General features: G+C 30.3%; 4 protein-coding genes across 12 annotated transcripts; 3 read left to right on the top strand and 1 right to left on the bottom strand.

Annotated features, from left to right (window-relative positions):
• The first annotated feature begins 9,018 nt into the window (after positions 1-9,018).
• Positions 9,019-26,986, top strand: FT2C (protein FLOWERING LOCUS T-like). Of its 3 annotated transcripts, none has more exons than XM_041011347.1 (6): positions 9,019-9,333; positions 10,054-10,115; positions 10,260-10,300; positions 13,229-13,297; positions 17,923-17,979; positions 18,592-18,662. In XM_041011347.1, the coding sequence occupies exons 1-5, from the start codon at positions 9,133-9,135 to the stop codon at positions 17,946-17,948; spliced, it is 399 nt and encodes a 132-aa protein (XP_040867281.1). In that variant the 5' UTR covers positions 9,019-9,132; the 3' UTR covers positions 17,949-17,979; positions 18,592-18,662. The 3 variants fall into 3 exon arrangements, with proteins under 3 accessions (XP_040867281.1, XP_014620942.1, XP_040867278.1); XM_014765456.3 differs by lacking the exon at positions 18,592-18,662 and adding an exon at positions 18,245-18,418; XM_041011344.1 differs by lacking the exons at positions 13,229-13,297; positions 17,923-17,979; positions 18,592-18,662 and adding an exon at positions 26,512-26,986 and having other exon boundaries at positions 9,029-9,333.
• Positions 13,234-25,000, top strand: LOC100787087 (shaggy-related protein kinase eta). 6 transcript variants are annotated; one of them, XM_041011335.1, is made up of 11 exons: positions 13,234-13,297; positions 17,923-17,979; positions 20,160-20,267; positions 20,803-21,075; positions 21,159-21,233; positions 21,336-21,392; positions 21,743-21,883; positions 21,993-22,043; positions 24,278-24,385; positions 24,464-24,575; positions 24,656-25,000. In XM_041011335.1, the coding sequence occupies exons 4-11, from the start codon at positions 20,887-20,889 to the stop codon at positions 24,703-24,705; spliced, it is 783 nt and encodes a 260-aa protein (XP_040867269.1). In that variant the 5' UTR covers positions 13,234-13,297; positions 17,923-17,979; positions 20,160-20,267; positions 20,803-20,886; the 3' UTR covers positions 24,706-25,000. The 6 variants fall into 6 exon arrangements, with proteins under 6 accessions (XP_040867269.1, XP_040867266.1, XP_014620936.1 ...); XM_041011332.1 differs by lacking the exons at positions 13,234-13,297; positions 17,923-17,979 and adding an exon at positions 18,371-18,661; XM_041011333.1 differs by lacking the exons at positions 13,234-13,297; positions 17,923-17,979 and adding an exon at positions 19,119-19,751.
• LOC106795465 (mitochondrial arginine transporter BAC1) lies at positions 13,311-17,916 on the bottom strand. 2 transcript variants are annotated; one of them, XM_014765453.3, is made up of 4 exons: positions 15,745-17,916; positions 14,490-14,591; positions 14,215-14,319; positions 13,311-14,130 (listed from the first exon to the last, which is right to left on the bottom strand). In XM_014765453.3, exons 1-4 carry the CDS (start codon positions 15,829-15,831, stop codon positions 14,110-14,112), a joined length of 315 nt encoding a protein of 104 aa, XP_014620939.1. In that variant the 5' UTR covers positions 15,832-17,916; the 3' UTR covers positions 13,311-14,109. The 2 variants fall into 2 exon arrangements, with proteins under 2 accessions (XP_014620939.1, XP_014620938.1); XM_014765452.3 differs by having other exon boundaries at positions 13,311-14,135.
• Positions 19,974-20,580, top strand: LOC102670423 (uncharacterized). Its single transcript, XM_006582224.3, has one exon. The coding sequence runs from the start codon at positions 20,081-20,083 to the stop codon at positions 20,288-20,290; it is 210 nt and encodes a 69-aa protein (XP_006582287.1). The 5' UTR covers positions 19,974-20,080; the 3' UTR covers positions 20,291-20,580.
• Positions 26,987-27,406: the final 420 nt, after the last annotated feature.

A 27,406-nucleotide genomic window follows, 5' to 3' on the forward strand; every position in this document is an offset into this window, starting at 1 on the left:
TAACTGGTAAATTAAATTAGTCATATAGATAGGTCTCTAGGGATATTTTTGTAAATTTCAAATAATCAAAAACAATTATGTAATTTTGCTTTAGTTTAACTCAATTAAATTTCAAATTTAATAAACTAATTTTACTTAGTTATTCCTCACTCAAAAATATGAATTATATGATTTTTTTCATAACTTAAAAAGACGATGAAGTATATATAGTGAATTATGGGCATTTTATAAAAAAAATGGATTGTTCTCAAAAAATTCTTAAATATCCTATTATTATAATTATTATTCGAAGCTTAAAATATATATTTTTTTATTCTTAACCATTTTAGGCTAAAAGAAATAAGTATGTAGGTTTTGTGGGCATTTTGATCATCTTTTAGGTTTCGATCCAAAAAAATATTTAAAAAATTATTCAGATATTACGTAATCTGTAATCTAAATAAAATGGTGTATTTCAGAATTATCGAACTCTTAAAAAATTGTTAAATACTATTTTTGAATAATTCAAAAATAGAAATGGGTAAAAATTGAGGTGTTACAAGAATAGCTCTACTAATAGTTAAAGCTTTCCTTCTAAAAATTATTTCTTCTTAGAATATAATTCAAGGAAGGTAGTTTGAGAATTAAATTTTGTAATTTTCTTAAAATAAACTCTGACAATTGATGATTATGTAAGGATTTAAATAAACTCTGACAATTGATTATATATGTAATTTTCTTTATATTAACTCCGACAATTGATGACGTACTTCCTACATTTCAATATTTTATACAATTGATGTTATTAAATGAAAAATATTTTTAAAATATATATAATTTCATTAAATAGGACAAATTTAGTTGATATTTGCTTATATTTTTCTTAAATACCAATGATAGTTGTTAAATTAGTTGTTAGCTAGTTAATATTTGTTAGTTGAAGGAATTTAAACAATGACCTCTTGTCTTTCCTTATTTCTTAAACTATCAGGTTAATCTTATAAATTTGAGAAGTTAATTTGCAAAAATTAACATTAGTTTGTTGAGTGATAAAATATTAATGGTAAAGCCAATTTAATTTATAAATAGAAATGGTTGGATGGATAACTTCACTTGTTTCGGATTCCTTCGGAACATCAGAGGATACGTATTCTAAAATGAGTTGTTGGTGTTGGGGATCCACCAAAGCTAATTTGCTTTCCAATATTCGATAGTGATTCTGAACCCAATGCTCTCCCATTCTTCCACAGATTGGGAAATGATAAAGTTCAAAAAATGATTAACATTCCAGTCACTTTCACATATATTAATCTTCATTTTAATTAGATTCCTTATTTCTACATAGCTATTGGAGGAACCAAAGGAGATAAACCAACTGAGGTCACAATGAAAAGATGAAGTTTTTGCCGATAGATGCTATATGAGAACGGAAGCACCACAAGAAATTGCAATTTTCAATTCCAGCCAACCAATTATTTAAATGGTATAAGATGTTACACCAAAATGAAGATCAAAGGTATAAATTAACAGATAGATTTTTGTATATTTACCATTATGGTATAAGATGTTACAGCATATTGCGTGTTTCATTTTCATTCTAGAAGTTTAATTTGCTGCCGAATTAATAAACAAGATGTATGGTTTTCGAAGGGTCATATTTTTTTTTTTTTTTTTTATCAACCAACTACTGAACTCAGGTAATCACGTATTATAGTTACAATCAGCGTTAAAATAATTTAAAATAAGTTTGAGTCTCTAAGCTTATTTTTTCATAAAAGCATTTATTTTAATAAAACAAGCAGTTTTATATTTACTTATGTGTGTCTAAATTGTTTTTACTTAAAATAAGTAATTTTCTGTTTATTTCAAGAAGTAAACTCCATCTGTTTATTATTTTTTTTTAAAGTGTTTATTTTTTAATTTTTTTAAGAATGAGTCTGTTTCAACTTATTTATTAAAAAAATACTTATTTTAATCAAATAAATAGTCTTTTATTTTCTTAATATACTTGTCTAAACTGTTATTACTTAAAAAATATATTTTTTTTACTTATATATTTTGAGAAACAAATCCTATATGTTTATTATTATTTTTTTAAAAATACTTATTTTAAAATTACCTTTTTAAGTTTAAACAAATCAGCTCATAATCTTTATTAATAAACGATTTATAATTCCATTGAATGATTTTACTTGAAGTAATTGGTTTGTTTAGGTTAAAAATATAGGTAGAGTTTCTCAAATAAATTAAAAGAAAAAGTAGGCTCGTTTTTCGCGACCAATAAAAAAGTGATAAAAGATTGCAGCAACGCAACTGTTGGTCCAAGAATCTCTTTCTTGGCAACCAATTGAGAAAAAAAGTTATGCAGCAAAATTCTCTAGTACTGAAAAGGCTCTTTCACAATTGCTGTTAATGTTTGTCCTAACAAAGGATATATAGTGTGACAAATTGCCAATGCATTTTGGACTGGTATGCTAATATGGATGTAATAGGTGAGTGGTGCTGGAATTTGTTGCCCACTATTATTTTTTTAGTGGAGGTTATGAATCATCTTTTCTTGTCACAATTTTTCGCCATTTTTTGTCATGTAAAAAAATTGTATTTTTTTAAGATAAATATTAAGTACTATGTTGCAAAAGCAACCTTAATTGCAGAAATTCCTTAACCTGTCTTACTTGCAGCCTCTTTAGGTTGTCTTATGTGTAACTTGAGGGTAATTGTTTAATGATTTAGTGCCATATCCACTAAAAATAAAAGACCATTCAATAAATATATAAATATCAAATTTTATAGAAAAATAATATAATTATATGTTTTCTAAAATAATTTAATAACATATACTACAATATATATTTATTCGTAAGATAAATTAAATTTCTTTTTAAAAAGATTGAATACTACAAATATCAATAATCATTTCACATGTCATTAAGAACCTTCATCAATTTGTAATAAAAACATTTATATAAAAAATGTTATAAATCATGTTACTAATCAAATTATTTTTCACAACAACAATAATCAATCATATTTTCCTCTTTTATATTAAAATATATTATTTAATCTATTTCATTTAATGTCATAAAAGTAAATTATTTCCCCCTTATTTTCTCTCCTAAGATATGTGAGTAATAGACTCCTCCCTTGTATGAAATGTATAGTTTCATGTTTTGAGGTGTTTTATTATGAAATATATAGTATTAGACTCCTAACTTAATATACTTGTTTTATTATAATCCTGATAAGTATTGTGAATAAGATTGAGAATCAGCAATAATTGATTCCTTGAGGTGTGTATGAACATTATCTTAAAGGATTTATCCATAATATCTCACACAAATTCCCTAAGATATGACAAACTTTTTAGATATATTGATGTAACAGAATTAAATTATATTTTGAATCCAAAAACATAGAGAAAATAAGAGAAAAGAAAAGAGAGGAGAATTGTGTGTGTGAGTCTAAGACAAAAAGAAACTCTTTATATAATAAGCAAAGAAAAGAAAGGTTATACACCTAAAAAAATTTTACACAATCATCTAATCACAACATATTATATATATATGAGAAGATTGTTAACTTTTAAAATAATCATGTTAAAGTATTTCAAACAATAATTTATAATTGAATGATGATATTAAATGTCAGTATAGATATTAAACTTATAAAGAAATTACTTTGAGGAAAATATAGGTAATAAAATAAGATCAAAGTGCTAATTAAAATGATTTAACGGTAAACCGTCTAATAGTTGAAGTAAAATTGGAAATCACATAATTAGCCCCATTAAAAACAACACCAATATTTTAATTTGATTTTTAAATTCAAAATAATTTTATTAAATCACAGTAAAAGATTTACAAAGTCCATTATCACACGCACATGTGGGAGGCAAATCAACATATTTGTACTACGAAAGGCTCACAAAGTCTCAATTCATGCGTATGAGACTTTAAACTTTTTCTAGTTACTTTGAAAGCCTATGTCACAAGATGATATATAAACTAGTGAGGGAAAATTATTATAGACAATGTGAGACTTTATTTTTTGGAATACCCTTAAAAACACAATAATATATACACGTGTAAAAACTTCTTAACCAAGATTGCTTTTACAAGCTTCCTTCGGGTTTAATTTGAACCATCAAACCGAGCTCACCAAATAAAAAAAAAAGGGTGCTTTTGATTCAAGATATTGGCCGAAAAACATAACATAGATCTTTCGATAGTTTAAGCCACGCATGAAACGAATTCAAAGTGATGAAAAAGTGCAGATAGATATTCGTTCACCATATAGAGGAGAATATATAATTCCTACAAACAAATTAAAATTGTTGATGTTTCTAGAATAGAAACGTTAGAATCAAATATTCATCTGTTCTAGCTCACGAATTTAATTTCTCTTCTGGGTGGGGAAAGGGCTATTGAAAAGCTGAACTTTTGAAGAGTTCGAACTTCGAAAGTCAATCAATGAATGATTCTTGAGAGGGAAAAGCTATAAAAAGGACCAAAGGGAAGGAAATGTTTATAGGGAATGAATTACGAATGCATGCAACATGGGAATGACAGATATCAGGAATATATAAAGGTGATTCTTAAATACATTGATATGGCTCGGAATCTATTAATTGAAAGTTATTGGGGCAGTGAAATTTATTTAATTTTTCTAATTCGTGACACATGTCACGACACAATTGGTGGGGAACATTTATGTAAATTTCAGAAATTTATAGCACCTTTATAAATATAAAGATTTTGGTACAATTAGTTTTTGGCAAACGCTAAAACAGTGGCTAAAGAATTTAAATAAAAATATTTTTATTGAAAGATAAAAAATTGTGTTCTTCATGATTTTTTATATTTTTTTTTATGATTTTTACACTAAATATTTTTTTTTATTAATTTCTTAATTAATGTTCTTAAGACACTAAGATCCTTAGATTTTTTATCATTATAGGTTTTATTCATTGAAGTCATGTTATTTGCTCTCTCTCTCTATCTGTTTTTGATAATTGTCGTATAAGAAAAAAAATTATCATTTTAATTTTTTAATATAAAATTAATTATTATTTTTATTTATTTTCCTTATATAATTAATGACACACGTTACAAAAATTAAAAATGAATTAATGATTTTTTTACTGAATGAATTAACGATTATAAAGTTAATTTTATAAAATTTCTATTCTCTTTATTCATTTATTAATTTTTCATGTTCTTTGTAAAATAATGTATGACGATAATTATAAAAGGATGAATGAAACATTTTATTATTTAATAGGGAAACTGAAAACTTAGGGGGTTGCTATTTGTAGTTTCAACACTTCTTAGTTATTACTCTTTTCAATATTTTTTAGGTTTTATATAATACTTAAACTACCCTCCTCCTCACACCCCTCCCTTTCCCTCCCCCACCCCTTTATCTTCTTCTTCCTCACACAATATTACTTCTCACCTCCATTGGTCTTTTGTTGCTTCTCCATGTGAGTTCTCATCTTTTTTCTCTGGTAGTGTTTCATTGCTCTCTATTATTTTTTTCATGTGTGGTCAATTTGACAAAAACTAGTTTCGGTTTCATATATGGAAACTATGTTTTTGTTGTGTAGTCATACATAATGGAATCTAGTTTCCATTAATCAGTAACATGTGGAAAAAATAAACAACGGAATATTTTCGAAAAAGAAGCTATAAGGTGCAAGAACTCACATGGAGAAGGCAATGGAAGACAAGGAAGGGTAATGAAAGAGAAAAAATGAGAAGACAAAACAAAAGGGTGTGAAAATGTTTGAAGAAAATCAGGTGAAAGGGCTAATAGGGTGCCAAGAGAGCGAGGTGAAGAGTGGGTAAAGATTTTTAAAAAAGAGGAAGGGTGTGAATATGAAGGTTATTTTAGGTGTATGTAGGGTTTTAAAAAATAGAGGGTACGAAGAGTAAAACTAAAAAAATCAAACTTTTTAAGTAAGAATTTAAGTTTGAACCTTCTCAATGAAAAAAATATAATTAAAAGAAAAAATCTTATTAAAGATAATCAATCAAGTTTCTAGATAAAGATTAATTAATTATTCTTTTAGTCTTATGGATGAAAAAAAATATAATTAAGGATGAAGATTTTACTAAAAGTGATCAGTCAAATTTTTTTAACAAAGATTTACTGTGATTCAAGTCTTTTGGATAACAAAAAATGATTGAAAGAGAAAACTTCAGAAAAGGTAATTAACTAAATTTCTTAACATAAATTGGTCATCTACAAGGCCAATATATATTCAACACCTAATAAAAAAAGTATAAAACATATCAAAACCCTTCATGAGGATATATTGTAGCAACTCTTTTTTAAAAAAATTCCATAGAAAGACTTACAGGTTTTAGATAATTGGAATTTAAATAATCCGTCTCCTGTATAGTTTGTGATATGAAATAGTGAGGAAACAAAGAAAAAAATAGTTCTATTTTACAGTTAACAGTATATTTTTATTCTATTAATTGTTTAACAGATTTATTTATTGACAAAATGATGAAAATGTGGGAATGATAAAGAGAGAAATATTTACAATATATTAATCTTGATTCAGATCGTAAAGATGCCATTTCAGAAATTTAAATTTTTACATTTTTAACTTATAAATAAATATGGTTCATAATTATTGCCTCATCAGTAGCTTTTCAGTTTACTATGATCATAATCTAACTAATGTGACTAGCATAAATATCCAAAAGTTTTGCATTTTCTTTATTAATTTTTGTTGATACCTGCGTGCATGGTTCTCCTTTATAATTTGTTACCAACCTCTTCCTTAGTTCTCAAAATGAATTATCATGTTGGTAAAATGGAACCATGGTGTTTGGCGAGACATGCATACTTGAGAGAATGAGATGCAAAGTAGATGATTCGGTGCGAATTTTTCAGTTTTTGAATCACAGAAAAGGTTTGGGCTTTTTATGTCCTTTAATTATTATTCTAATAAATAGTGTTTGCAAGGTATCCAGAACTATAAGACTATCATGATATATGTGAGTTTAAATTAAGCAGCAACCTTCTAATAAATTTCCATAACTAAACTGAATCTCATCAAAATCATATTTCATCCGTTCATGCGCATGCAAACAAATTACATTCACCTAACTTAACTAATAGAAAATACAACAATGCAATGTATATATACCTATTAAAATCGTGTTCAACAGGCGGGGATAAGCACAATTAAAATAATCATAATTATTTAAACATAAAACAAAACACAGTTAACAAACATAATAACAACAAAAATAAAAGTATAAATTAACAAATTAAAACAAAGTTAATATATGTAGCTTTTCTATACCAATTGCAATCGGACATTGGTAATATTTTCTTCCTGGAATTTTGTCGGCCAATCCATTAATGATTAACTACGTGAACCGACAAAAACAGTGGTTTGAAATTAGTTCACTAGAAGATCTACATTTTCTATGATTTCACCTTCACTAGTTCTTTTTGTACATCATGTGTAGTCATTATGCTTATCACTCGCATTATGTCACAAATTTTTTTGACAGCATGTCACAAAGTTAAACCCTATACATTGTCATATATTTTATGTCATAACCTTCAATATTCAACATTGACATCATTAGTCCTCGCTTCTCAAATCCTCAGATTGAAAACTATTAGTTATATATAACATTAAATACCCACTTTTCCTTATACACTTCATTATAAATAGAATACACACATCGATCTCTGAATCCAACTAAAGGTGATTTTTGGTAAATAACTTAATCAAACACTTATAAAATAAGTTTTTATCATGTATGAACATTTTGGTGTAAAAAAGTGTAGGTAAGTTAAGTTTAGATTTCGAGCGTCTATCAGGGTCAAAGCATGTATTAAGGTTGACTGAGTGTACTAATGAACTATTCATCAACAATAAGATTTTCAAGTCAGTAGTAAGATTTGAATATACGAATATAAGTTTGATCTTTACCAACTGGATTAATCTGTTTTGATATATCATGTAAGAATTTTTGTACCTAGAATATTATTTTATAATAAAAAATAAAATAAAATAAATTTGTTTTCATATAATCGTAAGTTGTTTTTAATTATAAGTGTTTCCTTTGAGAGCTTATTAAAATAGTTTTATTAGGTCATAAGCCAAAATTAACTTCAAATAAAATCTTCTAAATGCAGCCAAAATGCTCTTAATTCAGAGTTTATGTCACAAACTTCAGCATTCATATATCATCCATTTTAATTGTAAATTTTTCAAGATAGACTTTACGACACAGTACACACCACACATATCTATTAGACTAAAGTGTTTTTCACTCTGAGCTTTGTTCAACATAATAACCACATATTTTTTCATTTCATATTTTAACATTGATGTCGTTATACCTAACTTCCCAAATCCTCAGATAGCAATTAAGAGTAATTCCCTCCATTTAGAATAAACATCTTTAGTTAAACCTGTAAGAACACCATTTTTATTGAAACAGGATCGGACTACGCAAATTCCAAATAAATAAATAAACTAGTTAACTTAATGAGTTTACATAGTTCTCTGGCAACGACGCACAACTTATCTTTGACTGGACACATCTTTGAGTCGTTGGGTTTAGTCTGCCTTCAAAACTCTTCACCCTTGATTGATGTTTGAATCAAGGAAATCAAACACACTTTTTTCCCATTAACATAATGAGGGCTTCACACATAAGTGACGTGGTTCGTTCACATTAAATCGACCAATCAACAACTATCTTTTGGTTAGTTGGGTTTAATTCTCGCCAACAAATTTGATCATGAAGGATATATAGGGACGAACTTGCAATAACAATAAACATTTGAAATTTTGAATGACAAATAAAAAAATAGATCGATAGTGAAAGATGATGCGGGATAAACTAAAATATTATGCGGGTCCCGAAGAAACTCACCTTTTTTTTTCTTTCTCACTTATAGGGCCAAGATATCTTAATTATTTTGAAAGCGATAGCATGTGTGGCTTCAACACACAATGGAATTCGAGGCTATTGACTCGAGTATAAATAGAGTAGAGAAGACTTCATATTGGGGCTCATAACTCATAACAAAGCAAACGATCGATCGAGTAGATAAGAAAGAAAGCCAAATTTTGAGTAAACTAGTGTGCACACTATCCCTTCTTGATCGATCATGCCTAGTGGAAGTAGGGACCCTCTCGTTGTTGGGAGAGTGATTGGGGATGTTTTGGACCCTTTCGAATGTTCTATTCCTATGAGGGTCTCCTACAATAACAGAGATGTCAGCAACGGATGTGAATTCAAACCCTCACAAGTTGTCAACCAACCAAGGATAAACATCGGTGGTGATGACCTCAGGAACTTCTACACTTTGGTAACTCATTAATTATTTCCAATTACTCTTTCTGTTGTTCATATTTTTAGTGATTTTAAATTGTTGTAATGATTGCAATATATATAATTATTATTAGTAAAAGTGTTAAAAATAATTAAAATGAGTTGGATTTGATTTTTGTAAAAAAAAACTTTTATTTTTATTTTTTAAGAATATGACGTTATTGTTTTTTATACCATACTGTTATATGAGGTGACATCATTTAAATGTTTGTGTTTAAGGGAAGGTGGTCAAGTACCATCTCAAGTAGATATGCACATGTGAGGACGTACACCTCTATAATATTTTATAGATCTCCAAAACAAATACTCCGTAGTATCTATCTACCTTAAAGTAAGTTAGGGATAAAAATAGCAATTTCATAGAGAATGAAAAACAATGATTTTAGAAGAGTTAAAACCAAAGTTTACTCATTTTATAGAGATTAAAACAATTATTTCGTATTTCATATTTTTTTATACAGAAAGTAAACTTAAAAAAACCCACTCATTTTAATTATAAGACTTAAACTCATACTTAAACCTTACTAAAATTTCAAGAAATATGGATATAAGCAGTTAATGCAAGACTAATACTCTAATTGCAATACTAGCTAGCTAATACTAATACACTAATTGCAATCGTAGATCAATAGATGTTACAGTATATAGTAGTAGTTTCTAACTTAATCCAACATGATTTCATTTCTTTTATCAACAGATCGCGGTTGATCCCGATGCACCTAGCCCAAGTGATCCAAATTTGAGAGAATACCTCCATTGGTGAGCCAAAAATTGTTGTTCGAACAGGCCATATGAATGCATACATATACATGAACTGAACTATGCATTTATGAGTTTTTCTAGCTTAATGTTGCAATATTATACTCATCTTCCCTCAATTAATGCATTTATGAGTTTTTCTAGGTTGGTGACTGATATCCCAGCAACAACGGGGCCAAGTTTCGGTACGTATGATGTTCTTCCATTTTTAAAACCTATAATTCTCTGTGCTTAAACTTATTCAAACCATTATTTCTAACTTGTATAAAATTAATGAGTTTTATTTATGTGTATATTAATAACAAAATTAGTTCACGTATTCTATTTTATGCATAAAGTTTATTAATTAGGCTATGTCTGAACAAGTAAATAATCATATCAAATAAAGGAAAATATTTTAAATTAAAGTATAATTGAACTAAGGAAAATGCTTTTAGTCACCAAAAACTAATAAGCACAAAAAATAAAATAAAATAAACATGATTGATTGATTGATTACTCATTGAAATTCACCCTCGCTTGTATTCTGTCAAAGCAGAATGTTCGCTTCCTGTTTCTTTAACAAATGGACACATGCTAAGTGATTTATGATTTCTTTAGTTAAATTGATAGGAACTCAGTTTTTCAAAAACATTACTATTAATTATCTTAACTGATGAAGATCTTAGAAATTTTATTAAACACTGAGTTCCTAAACTCGAAAATCTTGGAATCAGTTACTGGTTATATGTGATAATAAGAAGACAACGTCATTAATAATTATTTTACTGAGAGTATATATAGTGGATGGGAATTAAATTATGGATATCTTACAAGGTTCCATCAACTTCTATATATCTTAAAAGTTTCTCTTTTGTCGTTTGGAGTAGTACATTTCCTTTCCTATACATATGACTTGATGTTCGAGTTTATCAGAATATATATGTGGTCCAAATTTTTTAAAAATAATTTTTATAGTTTTTTATACATAATTTTTATAGTTTTAATATAATAAATATTGTTTTTTATTGAATGCTTTTATTTTAAATTTATATCAATACTTGTTAGCATTATTATTTTTATTTAATTATATTAATTAGAGAAAGCCAAATGATTTAGTTAATTAAGAATTAAATCTCCAGTATATATATTAAAATCTGAGTTTATGAGGTTGGTTTAAGTTGTTTCATTAAAAACAAAAAAAAATCTTAATGCTAAACTAAACCATACATTTTATAAAAAAATGTATATATAGTACGAGGAACCTGATAGATAGTTAGATACTTAGTTCAAGCAAACAAAAGAAAATTATGCCTTGACTACTCTAGCAGACACTCAATAATATTGAAAATTAATTTTGATTTTGATGTTTTCAGAAAAGTTTTTATTGGTTTTAATCTTCGTAAATTTTAAATTTTTTAAAATGGTTCATGCACTCATTACTTTGTGATAACATGGCATGCATTTATACGTTACATTATCCTAAAATAATATGAAATGTGGCATAGTTAGATGCATATTACATTATCAGTATGTAAGTGATGACAGAGGTCATTTAAGACTACATTAAGCCATATTTGCAAGAATTAAGAACATGTTTTAGCATGATAAGAATCAAAATATGCAGTAGTTGGGAAATCCAAATTAGCCAAACCTCGAACCTTAAAAACATTCAAGTCTTTTTTAATAATTTATGTTTTCCATCAGAACTCAAGTAAGAATATGTTACTTAAAGTGCACGATCATGTGCAAAAAGATGAGAAGATTGACTCAGTTCAAGAAAAAAGACACAAAGCAACTAAAGGAGAATATTCCTATTGAATAGACTACCTTTTGTTGGCAAGATAACACTAAAACCTTCATAAGATCTACAGAATTACAGAACATCATAGAAAAACATCATAACTTGTTGAAGCAAATTTAAATAAGGTGAGTTAGTAGAATTAGAATTAGAATGGTTCAAACTCCAATTCCAAACATCTTATTGACCAAAACTCAGCATCATATATAATTCAATAAATTCATCACCTTGACAAACATGTGTTCTTTCTAAGTGAAAAAGAACCCTCTTCCATTTAAACATTCACTTCCACCACACACTCATCAACCAAATTACCAAGGTAAGCAATCTTAACATCCTTCTGAAATAAGAAAAAAATCCTCTTATTTTCTTTTAAGGAATTTTTAGATCTATCAACTCTAGTAAACCCACACATCTTTCCATCACCTATCTGCTTTTTAAAACCAGAGCTTACCAGTAAGTACGAATGTTTCTGGCCTTCTGCCCTTTGCAGTAATACTAAGATATTTCCACTGAATCCCATTTCCTATTTAATTTTCTTAATTTCTTATCTCTTCAATTAGAAGATGACACGTACTTGATTAAAATCAACTCTCTCTCTTCTGATTGTTATTATATTTTTGAAGCATTATTTTTTAATTTGGAAGAGAGGGAAAGAGACACAAACAAGATTAGGTGATTTGGCTCCTTTCTAAAACGTTGAAGACTTTTTTATCCATCGCAGATTATTTAAGTCTGTTAGGACAGCCCACTACTAGAAAAATGGTTTTTTAAGACACGCGGTTTACGACGGTTATTTGAAGAACCGCTTTAGAAAGTGGTGCGGTGGCATTTTTGTAATTATTGTGTAACAAATTTCATTTTACGACGCACTTTCTAAGGCGGTTATTGAAAACCGCCTTAGAATGTTATGTTTTTTTAAATTTATGTCGGTTTTTAGGAAAAAACCGTCGTAATCCTTAAAACAAAAAAGGGGAAACTGAAGCCTCATCGTGGCTGCTGTGTACATTTCTGCTAGCTAGCTTTCAAGATTGCTTTGAACCCTAGACTGCTTGCTCCTTGCTCCTTCGTTTGAACCCTCCCTTTCTGCTTGCTCCTTCGTTTGAACCCTCCCTCTCTTTGACATTGAAGCCCTACCCCTTCTTCCATTGAAGCTCCTTCACTTGTTCTTCCATTGAAGCTCCTACCCCTTCTTCCATTGAAGCTCCTTCACCTCTTCGACTTCATCGCTCCAACTTCTGTGATTGCCAAATTCCCTTGTTTATTTTCTCTGACTTTCTCTTTGAATTTTATGGATTTTGACACATTTGTTGTGCTGAAATTCTGCTTGCAGGGTTCAGTTTATTCAAGTTTTACAATTTCGTGGCTCTGAAACTATTAGATGGGGAATTGTTTGCGCAAGGTAAGAACATTTGGATACTTCAAATTATATTTTCTAATAGTTATTCTCATCAGAACTTGAAAGCCCAAGTCTTTCCTGCTAAACGTTATGTTAAACAGATCAAATAATCTTTCAGTAGGTTATGATTTTGAATGTGTCTGAAACATTTTTCCTTTCCCCTCTGGTATAGTTTGTGAGGATAATAGTGTAAGGAAGCCCTGCTGTTACAAGTTGAACTGATGATCTTTTTCTATGGCTTTTCTTTTTGGCAAAACTAAGTTATTTGCTTGCAACTTCTAGACCTAAACATTTACATCTTCAGTTTGCCTTCCTGGACTGTATTGCAAGTAATCTTTAGCAGATAGATTAGAAAAGAATATCAAAAAACTAGAAATGAAGAAACATGCTAATAACTAATGAAAAATAAAAAATTAGAAATGAGTAATTATTGTTAGCACCCTCAATTGTATTAAGATATCTATATTCTAAATATCAAACAGTGATATTTACTTTCCAATTATGCCATAGGCATGGACAACTAATCTAGTTGTAAGGACTAAGGAGCACTATTAGTCGAATACTATAAAATATACAAATAAAACAGAGGACAGACCGGGCCAAATACTAAGCCTTAGCTAGCTAGCCAGCACACCACATGCAGTGAGAGGCACCAAATTTTGTGGACTCTAAGTAATAAAAACAAATTAAATTAGAGGATGGCTAGAATCAAATTTTGCAGAATGTTGCAGAATTTCCTCACCCCTTCAGCTTTTACAGTTTTAAGGGCACAATCAAGGGGACTACTGTATCTACTGGATTTAGGAACCAAAGAGTCAGTGCCTTGTATCTGCATCCTACACTGGAGAAGTTGAAATTTAAATTGGTATTGTTGTTAGGGACAATAAAAGTTCCAATGACACACTGCAAGTTCACTTTACCTTTATCAGATCTGTTGGACCTAACACAAAACTGATGATGGCACCACTAAATGCTGCAGATGGTATTATCACTTGAGGCCGTGGTTCCCCACTTTGAACTCCCCCCTAGATAAGTGTAGGGAAACAAAGTAGAAGCTAAGAGATACAAGACACATCACACATGATACACTCACAAAACCACTAAAAGCTTATAGAACTCTATTTCATAACAAGTTGTGCTGATTGGTGCAATGTCAAATCAAGATAAACCTCATTTAAGCCATTTTGAAGCACACCTGAAGGTACACTTTTGTCTGGGAATAAATGCCAAAAAAGAGTGATCCTTCAACTGCCATCCCAACAAAAGATGGTGTTGCTCCTCTATAAAGTCCTTTGATCTGAAAGAGTTATTGTAAAATTACATTTGGAAGTCCTTTGCTCCTCTAGTAGTGTCATTGTATTTTTCTTAATTTCTCTTACCAGAAAAATCCAATACTGTAGAGAAGTTCTACCCAGTAGCTAGAGGTGTTAAACAAGGCTTGATCACGGATTAGACGGGTTAAAAAACAGAACTGTGAAGCTTTTTCCTAATGAAATTTCATTAGTCATTAATTGTTGCCCGAGGATAATGACAATGCAGTCTTCAAAATAAAATAGTAGTTGCATAGTAATAATGAAAATGGATAATGATAATATGAAGCAGTAGTCAACTGAAGCACGTTGAATTTTAAAAGCTTGGATGGAGAAAACGATTGGCCGGCCCCTTGTAGTAGTTGGTCTTGGTCTCTCTCAGATCCTAACGGCTACACTGCTGAAAGATAGAACTTCTGAAATCACTCATTGATTTCCAAATTACAGAAATATCTCACTATACATTAATAATTGTGTATTACATTAAAAAAATTGTAGGTTTATCTAAATTATACTATATCAGATATAATATTTAGTTACTAATGCTACGTTGATTTAAGTGGAGTTAAACTTAAATAATATTACATTTGACTCTTATAAATAAATAAATATGGTTGAAAAATAAGATCTCATTAAAATTGATTTTGAAAAAAAGGTATACATTGAAAAAAAGGAAAATATGACATTTGGACATATGTGCCTTCTGACTTTACTGAATAAGTGAAGTTAAGCATAGCCAGTTTTTACAAATAATTAACAAAACATTTCATAATCAATAGGTTTCAAAACAAATAGGAAGATAGCTTTCAAAACAAAATTTAGTGAGCCCCTACAATCAAACTCCAGAAATAGAACACAAATATCAAATGGCCAAATAACTTTATTACTTATTAAATGATGTGATGGTCTGATAATTAATAAAATATTCAATCTAAATTACCAGATGAATTCAAGTAATGAGCCCACTACATGCCTACATAATGATAAACTACCCCTGACCTGGCTTCCAGCTTTTATACACAAGAAAGCATATCAACCAGCATTGATATGAATTAGCAGTTATCAATATGTCATATTCCTATGTGGAATTGGGAATAACCCATTTTTATCCTTTGGAAGTTAAAGGTCAATTAGCCATACTCCTTCAGTCTTCAATATCCTAGCAGTGCAATGCAATCCATTTCTATATTGAATCATATGTGCTTCTGCATTGTGCTTTTGCAGCATCACCTGATTAATGGGGAAAAAATAGTTTACAGAGACTACAATTTTAAAAGTAGATAACAATTAAAATATAATTAAACACAATAAAAACCATCCTGAAGTCACCAGCAAACATGCAAGAAAGGGCCTAAAATAGATATAAATATAAGTATATTGTAGAAGATTGTGGACCAAAAGAAAATGACCAAAAGGATTTCTCACTGCAACTGAAGAACCATAATCTAGGAAAATTGTTCAAACCTTGTGCTTCTGATGCATAAATTTAAAATTTCAGAACTTTCTCAGTATTTTCATAGCTTATTGATATTATCTCCTTGCAAAATGAATTATATGAGTAGTCTTAAAATATTAAGGGACTGTAAATTTCTGTACATCTGGATTATATTGTATAGCTCACAAATATGATATTGCTGATCAAATTATTATATACATAACATTTACGTATGTTACAATTATAAGAGTTAGCACCATTCCCTGTTAAGCTACAAGTCACATTTTGTTGCTATAATCCTATTCCTGCCCATATCCCATATATTATTTAATCATAATAATTTTGTTCGGACGAGATTACACACCAATATTTCTGCTAGCTAGCTAGCTAGGAGAGAGAGAGATCATTTCATCCTAATTGCATTAAGAAAAGCTTGATTCTTTGTCTGAAGGTTTTGCAAGCTTTCTTCTAGGCTTTGGATTGATAATCTTATTTCAAAGTTCATATGTGCCCCTCATGGGAAGCCTAACTATCATTTTCTATCACAAAAGCAAATAATTTGATAAAGGAAAGCAGTGCAACAACATTGCTCATGCCAAGGAGATGGAAAAATCATTAATGTTTTCTTTCTCGATCACTTAAGTAAAATTCTAAAATTTCCTATTATTTTCTCCATTATTTGTCATGAGGGTGAACTTTAGCACAACGCTAAAGCTGCTACCTTGTGACCTGGAGCTCATGGCCCACAGATTCAAATCTTAGAAACAGCCTCTTCGCTTATGAGGATAAGGTTGCGTACATCTACCCTCCCAAATCCCACTAAGTGGGAGTCTTGGGCACTGGGTCTCTGATGAAGTTCTGAATTTGGCAGTAATAATTCCGTGTTAGGATGTTGTTAAGAAGTTATTTTCATATTAATTTTGGATTAGGCAGTATGTGTTATGGAGCGAAAGTTATAGTGATATATAGGTTGGGTGACAGACTTGCAGAACACAATTAAGTTGTCAGATTGTTATTTTATTTATGGTATTTTGAAGCAAGAACAAAGGGAAAATCCATTTTCACAGCCACCATCTATGACCAAAGTAACAACAGAAATCTCCACCAGTTGATCAAATTATTGTCTTTGATTTGCATAGAATTTAAGGGCCTGTATTGAGTGAAGGTATTAGAAAGCAAATTAAGAACCTTGTGGTTTTAAATATTATACAAAATAGTTTAAGTTAAGTGAAGGAAAAATCAATTCCAGCTGAATTGAATAAAGATAAAATGCACGAACATTTAATAACAGAGAATGTTGAATATCAAATTGGAAGAATTAAGTATAGTAATTGTGTTCCTAGTTGAGGTGTGATAACCCTTGCAACTTAGATTAATCTAGTGCTTGAGGTAAGGTGGATCACATAATGTGTGTTTGGGTTATTGTTTTTCCAAACATAACCAATATTTTTAAAAAAAGCAACAAGTGTGTTGCTTTTGTGTTGGTATCTTGAAACGTGTGTAATGGAGGATTAAACGGTTTTACAAGCACACTTTATATAGATTAGTTCTCAAGCCCAATTTGTAACAAATTAATTGGATTTTATAATTTATGTGTATTAAAAATATCTTTAGGCGAAATCTCTGTACTTTTACACTCAGCTGGATTGCAACTTCATATACTAAATTTATCTATAAATTAGAAAATCATAAATAAAAAAGAAAAAAAACCTAAATATAGTACATCATGTATTTTTTTCATATTATATTTCTAACATATTATATTTATCATGTGATGTGGCGTGTCTTCTAGAAATCCATTTCTTAATGAGATCAAACTTTGACACTCGCCCAATTAACTTTGCACTTTCATAAAATTTAAAAGTTATGATATTATTTTTCAGATCAATCAGGCTTTAGAAGATTGTGAATTCATCATCAGCTCAGTTCTAACGTGACTGGTAAGTCAATTCACAGAAAAACCCACTTAGCATGAAGCTTAATTGAGCCAATAATACTTAACTTGCTTTTAGATGATTAATGGGTGAGAGTAGATGTGATTCAAATTGTTAATTGTATGATATATGATATATGATATGATTGTATCTAAATAGACGATTTTGCTTGAATGGAAGATTATCTAAATAGATGATTTGTGTCTTATATGTTGTCACTACCCGTGGACATTATTTCTTGCTGTACATCTATATTTCTGTGTCTTCACAGGCTGTACATGTGTGGGAAATGGAAATGCACTGGGTTTGTTGTCCAAAACAGTCATTGTCCAAAACTGGGTTTGTTGTCCGTTTTTTTATTTTATAAAAGATTGAATTTAGTTATTTATTTGTGGCCTGGAGAGAAGTTCTGAACTGGGTGTGTAATGATAAAGATTTTTCATGATTTGGTCTTGATTTTTGTTATGATCTTTTGTTTGTTATTTTCTAGATTCAACTTGATTTCCATATTGCCCTTTTACTTTAGTTTCTGGTTAATTTTTCAATATTCAATGTTGCTCTACTTCACTGCTGGCTGTTAGTGTTATGTTGTTTTAAGTTGTTTAAGTAGCATAATAGGTTGTGTTTCCCGCTGAATGGTCACATCATATCCACTACAGTTGGAGGAAAAAATGGGAAGCCCAAACAGGTACCTTTTTTTGTTAAACCCATTTTTCCAGAAAAGAGCTATTAAGATTATTTTTTTTAGATACCGAGTTTGTTAAAAATGTAACTTTGATTTTTAAATGCTATGGGATTTAGATTATTTCACCTCTGATCCATGCTAAATCTTTGAAAATTTTATGTTTATGTTGATGATTCTTTTAGACTAAAAGTTACATGGCAGAATGCATTGTGGGGACTGGGTCATTTGGAATTGTCTTCCAACTTTGTAATAGTATCAATATACGTTATTCAACTTTGTAATAGTAACTACTTTAACAAGATGATCTAATTATAAGTGTCTAATTTATTATAAATTTGGTGTGCATTCGTAGTTGATATAATATTAAAATATTTAATGATTGAACTATTAAAATTACACATATAACTAGTTATTAAATAAAATAGAGTTTAATAGTCATAAATGATATTAATCAATAAAAAATTGTCATTAATAATAATTTTAAAGTGATTATTATAAAACTCAATAAATTTATGATGAATTGATTGTATAAAACCATTTTATAATTGATAATACATAGCTTATTTTCCCAATAAAATAAATTATTCAAAGAATAAACTTAGTCCCCATCTATTTGTGTAATATCTTTGATTAAATATACGATAAATTCACATAGATTGTTGTATTTACATATTGTTTTCATTACATCCTTTTTAAATAATAAATTTTTTTATATCAATTTCTATTTATTTCTTAAAAGATGTCCATCAAATCTCAAAACTCTTAATTTCTCTTATACAAACAAGAAAATAATTTAATTAATCTCGTTGCTGAGGCTACAGGGTAACGTGTCCACCTACTCAACACAAATATGTTATTCATTAGTCGCTTTTCAACTACAGAGACAAAAAAAATCAATTGATTCGATCTTATCTTGCTAGCAAGTTCCATTAATGAAAAGCCACACCAAAACACTAGATTTAGGATATGCTGGCACGTATATGGTTGCTTGCTTAAACATCACTCAATAATGCACCCCACCACAGCACTGACTATGGCATGCACCTAAACGAAATTAAGCTATTTCTTTATTTAGTTGATGCTAGCTAGCTAGGTAGCTCTTTCTAATTTATTTCTTGCTTGAGTTATGCCTATTCAATTTCCATTCGCTTGGATTTTTTTTATTCTAAGATCGATCATCTTCAATTTCCCTATATTACTAGCAATATTGATTGAACACTACTAGATCATGTGTATAACGTTGTATAGCTAGCTAGCTAGCTTTCTATTGTCTAATATACCTTTGTCTGTGTTGTAAATTAAGGAGCAAGAAGCAAGTAATCCCTCATAACACACACACACACACACACACACACACACACACACACACACACACACACACACACACACACACACACACATATATATATATATATATATATAATGGTGGATTGGGGTCCAATGGTGATAGCAGTGGTGTTGTTTGTGTTGCTAAGCCCTGGTCTTCTGTTTCAATTGCCAGGGAAGAGCAAAGTGGTGGAGTTTGGGAACATGCAAACCAGGGCAGTGTCTATCTTGGTCCACACAATCATCTTCTTTGGTCTCATTACCATCTTTCTTGTTGCTATTGGTGTGCATATCTACACTGGCTAGCCTTATCGCCCTCACTCCTTTAAATCTTTAATTATTCTATTCTTTTTGGTTAAAGTTTTAGTAATTTTTATCTTGTTATTCTTTTTTGATTTGGTCACTGTATTCTCCCATTTCTCATGTCCTCGTCGAATAATAACTCTACTTCTCTTTAGTCTTTGAGATTCCAAGATTAGGACAACTTTGGTTTGTATAGAATCATAGAATGGAATAACTTGCACGTACTGCACACACTGATATCACATCATATGGCTTAATGTTTTATGCTTTGATGAATTCATTTTCTTTTCATACTTGAACCTTTCCCATTAGTGTGGTTGAAAACGAATAAGAAAAATGAACTAAGTTTGGTGTTATTTAATTATATCAATGGTGATTTGATTAACTATAATTGGACTCTCGCACTGAACCCTTAAAATCCCTTTTGTTCAATGCCTATAATTGTTTTAAATTAATTATCTGATACGAATGCCACATCAGTTTTTCTCACTCTTTTTTTTTTCCTTTCATCTTAGGCTAAATGCTTGGAAACTGGCGAGCCAGTGGCCATTAAGAAGGTTTTACTGGACAAAAGATATAAGAATCGTGAGCTACAGTTAATGCACTTGATGGATCATCCAAATGTGATCTCTCTGAAGCATCGTTTCTTTTCCACTACAAGTGCAGATGAACTTTTTCTTAATTTGGTGATGGAATATGTTCCAGAGTCTATGTATCGAGTCTCAAAGTTCTATAGTAATACTAATCAGAGCATGCCACTTATTTATGTAAAACTTTACATGCACCAGGTATGCCTCAAAGTTTCGGGTGATTGAGAAGGTTCTGTTTTTATCTTTTCACATCCTGATACAGGTCTGTGGTGCACATATAGATTTTCAGGGGGCTGGCTTATATCCACACTGTTCCTGGAGGTTGCCACAAAGATTTGAAGCCTCAAAATATACTGGTTTGCTTATATGCTCTTGCTGAATGGAAATTATTATTAGGACTTTCTTTCCGAATAGTAGGAACTATTTCCTGCTCTGATGTCATTTTGTGTATTCTCTAGGTTGACCCTCTTACACACCAGGTTAAGATATGTGATTTTGGAAGTGCAAAAGTGCTGGTATGTTGATTTCATTCTCAGTACAAACACTTTTTTTGTGTGCATCATCATATGTGTGCGTGTGTGTGTTTCAACATTTTATCTTGTTACATTGTAATTTTTTTATATGATTTTGTTTTGGTGTTTTGGTAGACTAGCCAGTTTTGGTTTTTGATATTGCTTTGTTTAGGGCCTTTTGGGTAATCCATCCATTGTTGTGTGTTTTGGAGGTTTCTATATGATTTATATACATTAAAATTATGTGTTTATGAGCTTTTGCATTGTGACTCCTATTACAATATCGAGGATCATATTTTTCCATGTTTTTCCAACTGACATTTCTTGTTTACTTGGGATTTTTGTGTGATCAGGTCAAAGGTGAAGCTAATATATCACATATATGTTCACTTTTCTACCGGGCACCAGAACTTATGTTTGGTGCCACTGAGTATACTACTTCAATTGATATTTGGTCAGCTGGCTGTGTCCTTGCTGAGCTGCTTTTGGGTCAGGTTTATGTTATTGCTTTTCTTTTGTTATTAAAATGGTGTAAATAGTCTCATATTAAATAACAATTTACTGCCTAGTGCCATCTGACACACAAATGGAATTTTTTTAAAGCCCTTATTACCTGGCGAAAATGCACTGGACCAGCTTGTAGAGATTATCAAGGTGCAATTGGTGTTACCACGAGTTGATCATTTGGATTTCATGAACATATGAACTCTATTCACCTTGCAATATATTTATATACATGAACTGAAATTGACAAATTGTGCTTGTTGACTATATATATGTATTACTTACGTAATGCCTTTATTGTGTGTGCATTAAGTTTGATGAGATCATGGTCAAGCTAACTCCATTATCCCACGAAGAAAATGATTACTCTGATCATGAATGGATTATCCCATGTGATATTTTCTCATGACAAGGTCATCTTAAAAGTTTGTGTCTATCTCTCTCTTCATAAATTAAATAGGTGGAATCAAAAAATGTCTAAAGAGAGAGCTATTCACAAGTTTTTCACAATTTTACATTAGAAACCATTTCTGTTCCATTTGCCTCCTACTAGTTTATGGAGATTCTTTTATTATATAAGATGGCTTATATTCTAAGGACACTTGTAAGTTGTCACATTGATTAGGCATTTTGACTTTTCATTGGTGAAAGTATCTTCATATGTTTTTTTGGTTGGCCCCAAAATGCTTTTTGATTCTCAAACTTAAAAACATTATTCAAGCTTTTGACTATAAGTACGACACATGAAATGCAGTTGCATATATGTTACCACACTATAAGATGTTACTTTGTTTAGATGCTTGTTTAGGCTCTTGAAAAGTCTCCATTTTTCATTTATTTTAATGGAATTTTCAGTTGAACGCTAGGAATAAATCTGCAGCCGTAGAATGCTATACAAGAATAGAGGTTTGTCTGGAAGGTAGTACTTGATGCACTACTATTTGCCAGTACAAGCTCTCACAGGCTTGACATGTTTGCTCTTTGTTTATTTCTGCATGTATTAAACAACTCTTGTTGACTTTGGTATCAGTATTTGGTATCAGTATTTTAAAAATAGAACACAGTCCTATCATATAACTAATTAACATGGTCTAAACAGTCTCAATATATTTAACATGCTTTCCATCTCACAATTGTGTAGTTATTTAACGAGTTGTTGTTGATGCAATTTTACTCTGTGTGACCATGGTTTCAAAGGACCCAGATATGAACTGTATCAGTGTATTCATTGATATGATTGTCACTGAGTTCCTTCCCAATGTTTGAATTAGTTTCTCAACGATTTTAATAAAAAAAAGTTGCTTTATGACATTAAATCTTTTGGATATATACTTTTAGTCAAAATCAATATAGTTTCTCCCTCCATTCCTATAAATATATATTTTATGAACATGCTTGAATCATAGACAATAGAAATTGCCATTGCACTCACCAAGTATGCAGTTGGCTTCATATTTGAATTTTCAGTCTGTGCATTTTCTAATTTTGCCCCATTTACTAGTTTCAGACCATGTTTACAAAGCTTCACGAGAACATGGTATTATAATTTTATTTTCAATCACATGAGTTACAAATGTATCTGCGTGCAAAAAAGATTGAATGTTCCTTGAAGATACTAAATAATACAATTTTATCAAGCAGAACCAAGTTATATTTTTAAGTGTATCGTTACCTATCATTGCATTCTATTACAAATATTCTATCATTGCATTCTATTACATGGGATTATAAGTGTTCTGATTTGTCTTTAGTTATATTTTTAATTACTTAATGTTCTAATTAATTGAAAAAACCATTTTTTAAATAAAGTTGCTTTCTGATTAGTATTTGTTAGAGATGCAATATAAAGTCATTCATGTATCGTTACCTAGCAGCTTGAGCTTTTTGGATAGTTTGTTAATGACATGGTATGAAATTCTCTGACTATGTGGTCTAGAGTTCAATCCTTTATACTCTTATTCTTCTAATAAAACGTTAAATTTCAACCAAGGTAGATCATATGTGGACTTGTGCATTATCCACACTTAATGTCCAAAAGGCTCTTGCATGAGAGGCATGTTAAAGATGTAAAATAAAATCATTCATGTATCTTCACCTATGAACTTAAGCTTTTTGGATAATTTGTTCTTGATAGTAATAATTAGTAAAATCAAATCTGTTATTTAAATGTATCAAAATTTACATGTGAAAATTTAAATTGGTCTAAGTTCATTATAGTTTGTCTTTGACTATTATAGTCCTTTATACCTTTCTTTAAATGGGTATGTACTAAGTTGTGGGGATGTTATCGCATCATCACTTTCCTTTTTTATGAAATTTCATTAACATTAAGTTTAAAAACTTCCAGCCACTAGGTCACTTGATTTTTCCTGCTCAATTTATAGGTTACTCAAATGAAGCAGGAGCATGACAAGAGGCAAGCAAGCCTCATAGCTGAACACAACGAACAGCTAAAGCGTACCCAACTGCAAGCTGAAAATGAATTGAGAGAGGTGCCACACACGTATGTTTGTCAAAGCCAAAATTTTTATAGAAATTTATTCACCTGTTCATATCTTAATTGTATGTAGAAAACAATGTTTATGAGGAATGATCATGAAGCTCAGATCAAAGCATTGAGGTGTGAACTTGAAGATGAGTGTCGGAAGCTGGAAGAGGAGTTGCATCTTCAAAAAATCCAAAGTATGGAATACCCTGATATGATAAATTAATTTGTTGTCATAATTTTTATTATTATATTTATTCTTTGGAATATATTGCAGGAAGACAGGCAAAGGGCTTTGTTGCAGTTGCAGTGGAAAGTGATGAGTGACAAGCCTAAAGAGGACCAAGAAGTGAATTCAAAACAGGTTGACTTGTGTTTGAATCTATTTGTCTGTGTCTGTCTTCAAATGGATGCCATATTTGCTCATTTTCATGTTGGGTTACCTTTGGTAGTTTGGTTTGACATATTACATTTATCATTTGGTAGGCACAGTTGGGGAAATGAGAAGACATTTGTTGTATACCTAAATGTGCTTCTTTAATATTCTTTCAACACAAGCCTGAGAATTGTGAACTTAAATACATAGAAGGGTGATGCAAATAAAGGCCCACTGGTTCACATATGCATAGTCTTCATGCTAAAATTGTCACTTATGAAACAGGCATAATCTTGTTACTGAAGGCATAACTATTTACTAGCATGATATTAGATAAATTTGATTGGTACCACTTCTCATATCATAGTTGTTTCAAAATTTAAGTTGAAAAGATTTTTATTGATGATTTTTGCACATCACAAAGGGAAGGGTGAAGGCAGTGCTCTGAAGGCTTCATGTCATAGCAGCAGAAATAGTGTGTGTGTGTCTTTAATTGATAGACATTGGTTTGGTTGTGATTTGGTATCTGTTACTTTAATCATGCTTCTTTTCAAGCTCCTTACTATCTTAAAGATGAACACTATAGAAAGTAACTACACTTACTATTTAGTGGTTTCATGAGTGTAAGGATATTCCAATTGCAATTTGTTTTTTTATTCTGATATCATGTATGCTTAAAAGTTCTGCTGAAAAGATGGGTTATGAGTGATTAAGATATCTAACCAAATTTTATTTGTGGAAAATGTGATGAGCATATGAATTTGATGATGATCTGGTATCTAAGTGTTAGAATACATTAGACAGGGTTCAGTGAGTGCAAATTGAATCAACCTTTGTAATGAATTTCAATTGAATTTGAAAATTAACATAATGATTTTCATACCTTGAATTCAAATGTCAAATCACTGCTTTCAAAGACGGTTATTACATAATAACCGTCTTTGAATGTCGAGGAGATGTAACAATCAAAGGCGGTTATTATGTAATAACCGTCTTTGAATGTCAACCCAGATGTAACATTCAAAGACGGTTATTATGTAATAACCGTCTTTGAATTTCGAGGAGATGTAACAATCAAAGGCGGTTATTATGTAATAACCGTCTTTGAATGTTGAACCAGACACTACATTCAAAGACGGTTATTACGTAATAACCGTCTTTGAATTTCGAAGAGATGTAACAATCAAAGGCGGTTATTATGTAATAACCGTCTTTGAATGTCAACCCAGATGTAACATTCAAAGACGGTTATTACATAATAACCGTCTTTGAATGTTGAACTAGACACTACATTCAAAGACGGTTATTACGTAATAACCGTCTTTGAATTGTTCTAAATTTCAAAGACGGTTATTATAATAACCGTCGTAAAAAGCAGTTGTGTTTCAACGACGTTATATACAACGACGGTTTACAACCGTCGTTAAAAGCACTTAATAACCGTCGTAAAAAGCTATTTTTCTAGTAGTGACCGTTGTAGGACCATACATGTCTAAACATTAATTATTAATAAAATACCTAATCTATGAAGAAATATAGTACTACTATTTTATGTTTGATAATCAAACTGAAATATATTATCATTTCATGGATATAAATCATAAGAGTTCAATGAGTATCAAAGTCAACCTATTAAAAATCACAGTTATACGCGTAACTTTTAATATAATTATTATAAAAGTTGATAAATTTATTAATCATATAAAATTATTTTATCCTGATAGTATTCTAACGACAAATATGCATTATTTGCATAGGCCACGAGGTTGTAACATATGAAAGTCCGCGACCGATGATGGGGATTCATCGTTTAGTGTTTGTGTTATTTCGTCAACTGGGTAGGGAAACAGTGTATGCACCAGGATGGCGCCAGAATTTCAACACTAGAGAATTTGCTGAACTCTACAACCTTGGATTGCCAGTTGCTGCTGTCTATTTCAACATTCAGAGGGAATCTGGCTCTGGTGGAAGAAGGTTATACCATTGAGGGTTCTAGAAATATTTCTCCCACACTCTTTAGTAGTAAATGAGTGCTTTTCAACTTAATATTAAACTGAGCATATAGTGAAATAAATTGCTTGCTAGATCAGTTGGTAGCAACAAGTCCTCTACATATACACATAAATGAAATCGAAGCATCTCGGTTCATTTTTCTTATTTCTATTATCAGCTGCAGAATGTTATAGATATATTATATATGTAAAGTGGAAAACAACTTGAGCACAAGTTAAATTATGGGGTACTTATACTTTTGCTTATTACTATCCGTTTTTTATACGACTAGGGTTCTACTATATATGTAATTGTGGTATTAACAAATATGATGAAAACTTTCTTTAGCACTACTTGTACTTAAGATTAGCTCTTTAATAAATTAAAATCGTTTAGCTAGCTTATATATAAAAAAGAATACAAGTAGGTTATATTATATGATCTGATATATGTATATGTACTTGCAAGGTATATTTTATGGTTATATCATCACTTTTCGGGAAAGAAAAAATTCTCCGGGAATCACATACTATCAAGAACAACACATAAATTTTGAATAAGAAAGCACTAATAATGTGAGGTTTTTGTGGACTATATCTTAGACACGTAGCTTTCAACGTATATAAGGTGGGTTCAAGTAACTTTCGGATTGGTGTGGGT

The sequence above is a fragment of the Glycine max genome, chromosome 2 (assembly GCF_000004515.6).
Source record: "Glycine max cultivar Williams 82 chromosome 2, Glycine_max_v4.0, whole genome shotgun sequence".
Lineage (NCBI taxonomy): Eukaryota > Viridiplantae > Streptophyta > Magnoliopsida > Fabales > Fabaceae > Glycine > Glycine max.